The 10,595-nt window shown below is 42.2% G+C and overlaps 1 protein-coding gene across 1 annotated transcript in view; it reads left to right on the forward strand.

The window, feature by feature from the left end:
- Positions 1-9,263, forward strand: part of LOC117526114 (leucine-rich repeat LGI family member 2-like) — a 34,101-nt gene extending 24,838 nt beyond the window's left edge. The window contains 2 exon segments of the mRNA XM_034188137.1: positions 7,747-7,911; positions 8,038-9,263. Of these exon segments, the coding sequence (XP_034044028.1) occupies positions 7,747-7,911; positions 8,038-8,873 (1,001 nt within the window). The 3' untranslated portion in view covers positions 8,874-9,263.
- The last annotated feature ends 1,332 nt before the right edge of the window (positions 9,264-10,595 follow it).

Here is a 10,595-nt window from a genome sequence, read left to right on the forward strand (position 1 = left end):
TTAGTGTTGTAGTTTAACACAAGTCTGTGAGGGCCAAGGTCAGTAAACCCTTCTTCACTAACAGAGGCATATTAGCTAATGTTTTTCACAACTCTACCAACACTCAGGCCATGCAAGCGTTGATGAGTGAACATCCCTGATGAAAGCCAATATTCACTGGGAGGAGGTTAGAAATTCTGTCCCCACTCTGAACAACACCCCCAGTATCTGTGTATAGGCTGACTATGATGCCCAGCCCCCATTTCAACATGATCCCACTTAATTATTCAGTGTCAAGAAGAGCTTCTAATATTAGTGCTTGTGTTGAAAACTTACAGAGCTACGATATGGTCGATGGTTGAGTTCTTGGGGGTGAAACCAGAAAGGTCCAGTCACTGAACAACAAGTAACTGGGAGTGAATCCTGTTCAGAATAATCCTTGCAAACACATTTCCTGGCTACAGTTCCCTGGTAGTTGTTACAATTTAGACATTTCCGTTCCCACAGTGGGATGGCAAGTCTGTTTGTTCAGTCTATTGGGATAATACCTTTCTCCCAGACTGAAACAAAGGTTGTTTGTAATGCATGGAGAAAACATACGGACCATTATGGAGTTCAGCTCCAGTACCAGGGACTTTTCCTGCCCTCACCTGTGTCACTGCCTTTGCAATTTTGCTAATATTTGGTGGTTCAACATTGACTGGAGAATCAACCACAAGATCCATGCCAGTGGAGATGTCTAACATCCCAGCAGGAAGATCAGCCTTATACAACTGGTCAAAGTAGACAGTCCAGTGGGAACGTACAGAAGAGACATCTGTCAGGGCTGAGCCATCACCCGCCATGACTATGATGGGACAAAGTGTGGGACTAGAGGCTGGAGCAAAGTTTTAAAGCTGATCACTAGCAGAAAGCCCAATACCTTTTTTTTATGTCACATTTGGATTAATGGCATCCTTCTTGGTCAACAGTCTTTCTAGTTATTGTCATGCCCGGCCCAGTTCCAGGCTTCAGTCCTTATTTTCCCTCTTTATTTGGTTCTGCTCTTTCTGCCCCAGCCTTGTTTTATTAATTGTAACTTTCATCATGTGTTTATTCTATGTTCTATTTTTGCTTTGTTACTTTCTTTCTTTGTACTCTTAGACTTTGGCCATGTTTCAGTTCAGTTCTTGTTTTTTCTATCACTCTGTGTTTTCATGGTTTATCATTTAGTTACTGTTTGCCTATTTTTGCTGTTCTCATTTCTGTGATATGTAGTACTATGATGTCAGGTTTTGTTATCACTTAGTTTCTGTTTTTCTTATAGTTTTGTCTGTCTGTTCCACTTTAGTTTTGTCATAGTGTTTTATTTCCCATTATTCTGTTTATCATGTTCTGGTTTGCTTTTCAGTCCTGTTCAAGTTTAGATTCGTGTTCGTTTTCTTTGTATGATCTTTCGTTATCATGTCTGTAATCTCTTCACTGCTCACTTGCACCTGCCTGTCATTCTCTCTTCGTCTGCACTTCTCTTAGGTCTCTAAATAGTCATGTCCAGTTTCATTGTTATCACAGTCTTCTTCTGATCACGGCACTCTCTTTCTGCACCTGCACTTTCTCATCACTGTTGGCCACGCCCCATTCGTCTGTCGTTTACTTGCTCATTTGTCACTGCCTTTCTGCATCTCTTTTGCCACTTAGTTTTCATCTGACCACGCCCCCCTTCCAGGCCCTTCCTCCACCACGTGCACCTCATTATCCTATTACCACCTGTTCTTATTTAAATTGCTTCAGTTCACTTCCTCCCTGCTCGTTTGTTGATTCATTCACTTACCAGCACTTTGTCTCACCGTGTTTTTGACTCTGCTCTGTGTACCGGATCCTGCTTTTTGCCTCAGCCCTGATAACTCTGTTCGCTCGTGTACTGACTCTGCTTGGTTTTGACCACGTCCTCTGTCTTGTCCCTGCCTGGTACTTTTGCTCCACGGACTGCCTTCTTGTTACCAAACCCTGGCCTGAATTAAAGACTATCCTTTTACTCATACGTCCTGTTGTGAGCCTGCATTTGTGTCCAGCCTCTGTCTGTGCCTCGCCTCCGCTCAGTTCTGTCAGTTATGGGGTGTTGTCTTAAAGATCCATATTTTCACATGTGTATCTGATGCCTATAGCTCCTTCAACAGTTCCTTAGTTGTAATCCTGAGGTTCTGGTTGACCTTTACTTCAAAAGTTACTTCATTCATGAGTGGTAATTTCAAATTTGGCTCCTTCTCCTGTGATATGAAGTCATATGATATAATATGTGTGTAATAGACTGTACACTGACTTGTAGGTTCCATGGATTTATTCATTTATTTATTTGTTGAGATGGCTCCTAAGGAGAAACTGATGGACATCCAAAATTATGCTCTGGCAGCCGTGGCTTAATTTTTTAGCCCCCCCCACGCCCCAAGTCCAAACCCCCACAATAAGGTAATAGTTCTTCCATTAGGTCCTTAAATACAGCCAAAGGTTCCTTAAGCGTCCCCCAGTTATGGTAATTAGTCATTCAGAAGTGTTTACAAGAAATTACTTCAACTTCTTGAATCTTCCATTCTATATAAAAAGACATGTATTGTGATATATGTAAACTGCTGACTCACTGAAAAGACGACATAATGAATAAAACTGAAATAATTCTGTGTTGCAACTATTATTTTTGTGTAACTTCATATAGAAATTAAGTACATATTCTAACGGACTTAACAGATGTATTATGTGGTAACACAAAATTTGTTGTCAAAATGTCAAAATTTGTTGTGAAAAAAGTCTTCAGTGTTATACATCAATTTGGGTGCAAAGGTGCTATTAAGAGGCAGCATGGTGGCTTAGTGGTTAGCACTGTTGTCTCACAGCAGGAAGGTCAGAGGATCAATTCCCACCTGTGGCCTTTCTGTGTGGAGTTTGCATGTTCTCTCCGGGTGCTCCGGCTTCCTCCCACATCCAGACACATGCAGGTTAGGTGGATTGGAGACTTTAAATTGTCTGTAGGTGTGCGTGCGGGTGTGCACGTCTTTGTTTGTCTATATGTGGCCCTGCGACAGACTGGCGTCCTGTCCAGGGTGAACCCTGCCTCAGGCACTATAACTGCTGGGATAGGCTCCAGACCCCCATGACCCCTAATTGGAGTAAGCCAGAGGCGGGAGTAAGTCACTGTCAAGTCATTCTCAAGTCATCAATCTGCAAGTCCCAAGTCAAGTCTCAAGTCAACTTGCAAACACTTGGTGGTCATTATGACTTGAGACTTGATTTGGGACCTGCAAACACTTGGTGGTCATTATCAATCAATCAGTCAATTTTTTTTTTTATATAGCGCCAAATCACAACAAACAGTTGCCCCAAGGCGCTTTATATTGTAAGGCAAGGCCATACAATAATGATGTAAAACCCCAACGGTCAAAACGACCCCCTGTGAGCAAGCACTTGGCTACAGTGGGAAGGAAAAACTCCCTTTTAACAGGAAGAAACCTCCAGCAGAACCAGGCTCAGGGAGGGGCAGTCTTCTGCTGGGACTGGTTGAGGCTGAGGGAGAGAACCAGGAAAAAGACATGCTGTGGAGGGGAGCAGAGATCGATCACTAATGATTAAATGCAGAGTGGTGCATACAGAGCAAAAAGAGAAAGAAACAGTGCATCATGGGAACCCCCCAGCAGTCTACGTCTATAGCAGCATAACTAAGGGATGGTTCAGGGTCACCTGATCCAGCCCTAACTATAAGCTTTAGCAAAAAGGAAAGTTTTAAGCCTAATCTTAAAAGTAGAGAGGGTGTCTGTCTCCCTGATCTGAATTGGGAGCTGGTTCCACAGGAGAGGAGCCTGAAAGCTGAAGGCTCTGCCTCCCATTCTACTCTTACAAACCCTAGGAACTACAGGTAAGCCTGCAGTCTGAGAGCGAAGCGCTCTATTGGGGTGATATGGTACTACGAGGTCCCTAAGATAAGATGGGACCTGATTATTCAAAACCTTATAAGTAAGAAGAAGAATTTTAAATTCTATTCTAGAATTAACAGGAAGCCAATGAAGAGAGGCCAATATGGGTGAGATATGCTCTCTCCTTCTAGTCCCCGTCAGCACTCTAGCTGCAGCATTTTGAATTAACTGAAGGCTTTTTAGGGAACTTTTAGGACAACCTGATAATAATGAATTACAATAGTCCAGCCTAGAGGAAATAAATGCATGAATTAGTTTTTCAGCATCACTCTGAGACAAGACCTTTCTGATTTTAGAGATATTGCGTAAATGCAAAAAAGCAGTCCTACATATTTGTTTAATATGCGCTTTGAATGACATATCCTGATCAAAAATGACTCCAAGATTTCTCACAGTATTACTAGAGGTCAGGGTAATGCCATCCAGAGTAAGGATCTGGTTAGACACCATGTTTCTAAGATTTGTGGGGCCAAGTACAATAACTTCAGTTTTATCTGAGTTTAAAAGCAGGAAATTAGAGGTCATCCATGTCTTTATGTCTGTAAGACAATCCTGCAGTTTAGCTAATTGGTGTGTGTCCTCTGGCTTCATGGATAGATAAAGCTGGGTATCATCTGCGTAACAATGAAAATTTAAGCAATACCGTCTAATAATACTGCCTAAGGGAAGCATATATAAAGTGAATAAAATTGGTCCTAGCACAGAACCTTGTGGAACTCCATAATTAACTTTAGTCTGTGAAGAAGATTCCCCATTTACATGAACAAATTGTAATCTATTAGACAAATATGATTCAAACCACCGCAGCGCAGTGCCTTTAATACCTATGGCATGCTCTAATCTCTGTAATAAAATTTTATGGTCAACAGTATCAAAAGCAGCACTGAGGTCTAACAGAACAAGCACAGAGATGAGTCCACTGTCCGAGGCCATAAGAAGATCATTTGTAACCTTCACTAATGCTGTTTCTGTACTATGATGAATTCTAAAACCTGACTGAAACTCTTCAAATAGACCATTCCTCTGCAGATGATCAGTTAGCTGTTTTACAACTACCCTTTCAAGAATTTTTGAGAGAAAAGGAAGGTTGGAGATTGGCCTATAATTAGCTAAGATAGCTGGGTCAAGTGATGGCTTTTTAAGTAATGGTTTAATTACTGCCACCTTAAAAGCCTGTGGTACATAGCCAACTAACAAAGATAGATTGATCATATTTAAGATCGAAGCATTAAATAATGGTAGGGCTTCCTTGAGCAGCCTGGTAGGAATGGGGTCTAATAAACATGTTGATGGTTTGGATGAAGTAACTAATGAAAATAACTCAGACAGAACAATCGGAGAGAAAGAGTCTAACCAAATACCGGCATCACTGAAAGCAGCCAAAGATAACGATACGTCTTTGGGATGGTTATGAGTAATTTTTTCTCTAATAGTTAAAATTTTGTTAGCAAAGAAAGTCATGAACTCATTACTAGTTAAAGATAATGGAATACTCAGCTCAATAGAGCTCTGACTCTTTGTCAGCCTGGCTACAGTGCTGAAAAGAAACCTGGGGTTGTTCTTATTTTCTTGAATTAGTGATGAGTAGAAAGATGTCCTAGCTTTACGGAGGGCTTTTTTATAGAGCAACAGACTCTTTTTCCAGGCTAAGTGAAGATCTTCTAAATTAGTGAGACGCCATTTCCTCTCCAACTTACGGGTTATCTGCTTTAAGCTACGAGTTTGAGAGTTATACCATGGAGTCAGACACTTCTGATTTAAAGCTCTCTTTTTCAGAGGAGCTACAGCATCCAAAGTTGTCTTCAATGAGGATGTAAAACTATTGACGAGATACTCTATCTCCCTTACAGAGTTTAGGTAGCTACTCTGCACTGTGTTGTTATATGGCATTAGAGAACATAAAGAAGGAATCATATCCTTAAACCTAGTTACAGCGCTTTCTGAAAGACTTCTAGTGTAATGAAACTTATTCCCTACTGCTGGGTAGTCCATCAGAGTAAATGTAAATGTTATTAAAAAATGATCAGACAGAAGGGAGTTTTCAGGGAATACTGTTAAGTCTTCTATTTCCATACCATAAGTCAGAACAAGATCTAAGATATGATTAAAGTGGTGGGTGGACTCATTTACTTTTTGAGCAAAGCCAATAGAGTCTAATAATAGATTAAATGCAGTGTTGAGGCTGTCATTCTCAGCATCTGTGTGGATGTTAAAATCGCCCACTATAATTATCTTATCTGAGCTAAGCACTAAGTCAGACAAAAGGTCTGAAAATTCACAGAGAAACTCACAGTAACGACCAGGTGGACGATAGATAATAACAAATAAAACTGGTTTTTGGGACTTCCAATTTGGATGGACAAGACTAAGAGACAAGCTTTCAAATGAATTAAAGCTCTGTCTGGGTTTTTGATTAATTAATAAGCTGGAATGGAAGATTGCTGCTAATCCACCGCCCCGGCCCGTGCTACGAGCATTCTGACAGTTAGTGTGACTCGGGGGTGTTGACTCATTTAAACTAACATATTCATCCTGCTGTAACCAGGTTTCTGTTAGGCAGAATAAATCAATATGTTGATCAATTATTATATCATTTACCAACAGGGACTTAGAAGAGAGAGACCTAATGTTTAATAGACCACATTTAACTGTTTTAGTCTGTGGTGCAGTTGAAGGTGCCATAACCGGGTGTCATTACTGCCGACGTGAATTACAATCTTACCAAATTTACGCTTAGCCTTAACCAGCAGTTTCAAATTTCCTTCAATGTCGCCTGCTCTGGCCCCCGGAAGACAATTGACTATGGTTGCTGGTGTCGCTAACTTCACATTTCTCAAAACAGAGTCGCCAATAACCAGAGTTTGATCCTCGGTGGGTGTGTCGCCGAGTGGGGAAAAACGGTTAGAAATGTGAACGGGTTGGCGGTGTACATGGGGCTTCTGTTTAGGACTACGCTTCCTCCTCACAGTCACCCAGTCAGCCTGCTTTCCCGGCTGCTCGGGATCTGCCAGGGGGGAACTAACGGCGGCTAAGCTACCTTGGTCCGCACCGACTACAGGGGCCTGGCTAGCTGTAGAATTTTCCACGGTGCGGAGCCGAGTCTCCAATTCGCCCAGCCTGGCCTCCAAAGCTACGAATAAGCTACACTTATTACAAGTACCATTACTGCTAAAGGAGGCCGAGGAATAACTAAACATTTCACACCCAGAGCAGAAAAGTGCGGGAGAGACAGGAGAAGCCGCCATGCTAAATCGGCTAAGAGCTAGTAGCTACGCTAAGCTAGCGGATTCCTAAAAACATGCAAAGTGAATAATGTGTAAATAATTTAGAGGTGATTCAGCAGAATGAGTGCTTTAGTTAAGGCACGTAAAGATTACACTGGGAAACAAATCGTAATCTAGATAACTAGATCAATCTAACTGCGCAGATTAAACAGCTAACAGATACAGAAAAACACCGCTGTGCTCCGGAACAGGAAGTGATACAATACCGCAGTGAGAGCCAACCACCAGTAGAGGCAAGCAAGAGACTTGCTTGCCTCTATGACTTGAGACTTGACTTGGGACCTGCTGATTCATTCATGACTTGAGAGTGACTTGATGGTGACTTACTCCCATGTCTGGAGTAAGCGGTTGAAGATGACTGAGTGAGTGAGAGGTGCTATTAAGAGTGAATGCAAAGTTTAATCTATTTAATGGCAATTTAACCAAAATGGGTCTGTTCAAAACTCATCCTGGACCACAGCACACAACATGTGATTTAATTTGTGAGACTCTAGTTAGTTTCTGGTCAACTATCACTTGCTGTTTTTGTTCGACTCTCACAGACTTTGTCCGCCATCAGTCCATTCCCATTCAGTCAATGTCGGCGGACATCTTCTCCTTTAAAGAAGACATCTACGTAGCAATGGGCGCACCCAATTCTAACAGCTGTGTGATCATGGAGTGGGATCACATTGAAATGAATTTCAGAAAATTTGATAATATAACAGGTTTGACATTAGGCATATGGTTACTTTGCAGCTAAGTCATTTATTTTACATATACATTTATTTTTCATTTGATTAGGGATCTACTGTGGTTTACTGTCATTTTTCTGCCTTTTTCATATCTTACAGGGAAATCTGTCGTTGGATGTAAGTCTATACTGGTTGACAGTCACGTCTTGATCATTGTTACACAGCTCTTTGGTGGATCCCACATTTATAAATTTGATGAGCAGCAAAACAAGTTTACTAAATTTCAAACTATTGAGGTCTTCAACATCTCAAAGCCAAATGACATTGAGGTCTTCCAGATGGATGGTGAGTGGTACTTCGTTATCGTGGACAGCTCCAAGGCTGGCCTGTCCACACTGTACAAGTGGACCGAGCAAGCAGACCGCAATGAAACTGGCTTCTACTCCTACCAGTTTCTCCATGAATGGTTCCGTGACACAGACGCCGAGTTCATCGACATAGACGGGAAGTCTTACCTTATTTTAGCCAGTCGCTCCCAGCCGCCAGTCATCTACCTGTGGAACAAGAGCTCCCTGAAGTTCATGCTTCAAGGTGAAATCCCAAACACTGACGACGTGGTGGCTGTCAAAGCTTTTTGGCTGGACAGTGACCTGTATCTAGCTCTGACTTGCTACATTGGTGATTCCCAAGTCCTCAGGTGGCGCAATAAGCAGTTTTCTGAGGTGCAGCCTCTGCCTTCACGAGGAGCAATGATCCTCCAGCCGTTCACCTTCTCAGACAGGCACTACCTCGCCCTCGGTAGCGATTACTCTTTCACACAAATCTACCTCTGGGATATGGAGAGCAAGACCTTTAAAAAGTTCAAGGACATTTATGTGCAGTCACCTCGGTCGTTTGCTGTGATCACCACTGATCGGAGGAATTTCATCTTCTCTTCTAGTTTCAAGGGAAAATCTCTTGTTTTTGAGCACATCATAATAGATTTAAGCTTATAAATGCAGGCAAAGTAAATACATGTAATAATATGGGTTTGTCTCAGATTCTTTTTTGTGTGTAAGTGACATAGCAATTCCAAATCCTGCTTATATTTTTTATGCAAATATATCTGTGCATCTTTCTTGACCTGAGACAAACTTCAGCTCGTGCATTTCGACATCCATGACCAGTTTGTCACTTTCAAACAGACACAACGATACATCACATTTAAAACATAACATAACTAAACAGCATGATAATAGCATCGTCAGTGTAATCTAATGTAAAAGTGGGGCTTTTCATGATTTCATTATGATACAGGATGTCTAAAAGTACCACAAAGAAAACTTTTTCATGTCATTATTCTGAAACTTTCACATCTCAGTTAAGTGTCATGACTGGTGATGTTGAACATAAGAGGTCTGTCAATAAAGTATAGGTCCTTTTTATTTTTTTCAAAAAGTATATGGATTTCATTCATATGTTTTTATGTCAGACATGCTTGAACCCTCGTGCGCATGCGTGAGTTTTTCCACGCCTGTCGGTGACGTCATTCGCCTTTGAGCACTCCTTGTGGGAGGAGTCGTCCAGCCCCTCGTCGGAATTCCTTTGTCTGAGAAGTTGCTGAGAGACTGGCGCTTTGTTTGATCAAAATTTTTTCTAAACCTGTGAGACACATCGAAGTGGACACGGTTTGAAAAATTAAGCTGGTTTTCGGTGAAAATTTTAACAGCTGATGAGAGATTTTGAGGTGATACTGTCGCTTTAAGGACTTCCCACGGTGCGAGACGTCGCGCAGCGCTCTCAGGCGCAGTCGTCAGCCTGTTTCAAGCTGAAAACCTCCACATTTCAGGCTCTATTGATCCAGGACGTCGTGAGAGAACAGAGAAGTTTCAGAAGAAGTCGGTTTCAGCATTTTATCCGGATATGCCACTGTTAAAGGAGATTTTTTTAATGAAAGACGTGCGGGCGGATTGCAGTGTCGGCTCACAGTCGCCGCGACGCTCCGCCACAGGAAAAACACCTCCGTTGGAAGCCTTAAGGACAAGTTGGAACATGTCCAGCTGTTAAACAATTTCTCATATACTCACTCCACTGAAAGCCATCAAAAGCCGCCTGGATTTTACAAATGGTTATCAACACGGAGGTGTTTTTCCTGGGCCGCCGCACCGCGCCGGCTGCGTCCCGACGCGCGGACCTGTCCGCACGTCTTTCATTAAAAAAATCTCCTTTAACAGTGGAATATCCGGATAAAATGCTGAAACCGACTTCTTCTGAAACTTCTCTGTTCTCTCACGACGTCCTGGATCAATAGAGCCTTAAATGTGGAGGTTTTCAGCTTGAAACAGGCTGACGACGGCGCCTGGGAGTGCTGCACGACGTCTCGCTCCGTGGGAAGTCCTTAAAGCGACAGTATCACCTCAAAATCTCTCATCAGCCGTTAAAATTTTCACCGAAAACCAGCTTAATTTTTCGAACCGTGTCCACTTCGATGTGTCTCACAGGTTTAGAAAAAATTTTGATCAAACAAAGCGCCAGTCTCTCAGCAACTTCTCAGACAAAGGAATTCCGACGAGGGGCTGGACGACTCCTCCCACAAGGAGTGCTCACAGGCGAATGACGTCACCGACAGGCGTGGAAAAACTCACGCATGCGCACGAGGGTTCAAGCATGTCTGACGTAAAAACATATGAATGAAATCCATATACTTTTTGAAAAAAAATAAAAAGGACCTATACTTT

The sequence above is a fragment of the Thalassophryne amazonica genome, chromosome 15 (assembly GCF_902500255.1).
Source record: "Thalassophryne amazonica chromosome 15, fThaAma1.1, whole genome shotgun sequence".
In the NCBI taxonomy this organism is placed as follows: domain Eukaryota; kingdom Metazoa; phylum Chordata; class Actinopteri; order Batrachoidiformes; family Batrachoididae; genus Thalassophryne; species Thalassophryne amazonica.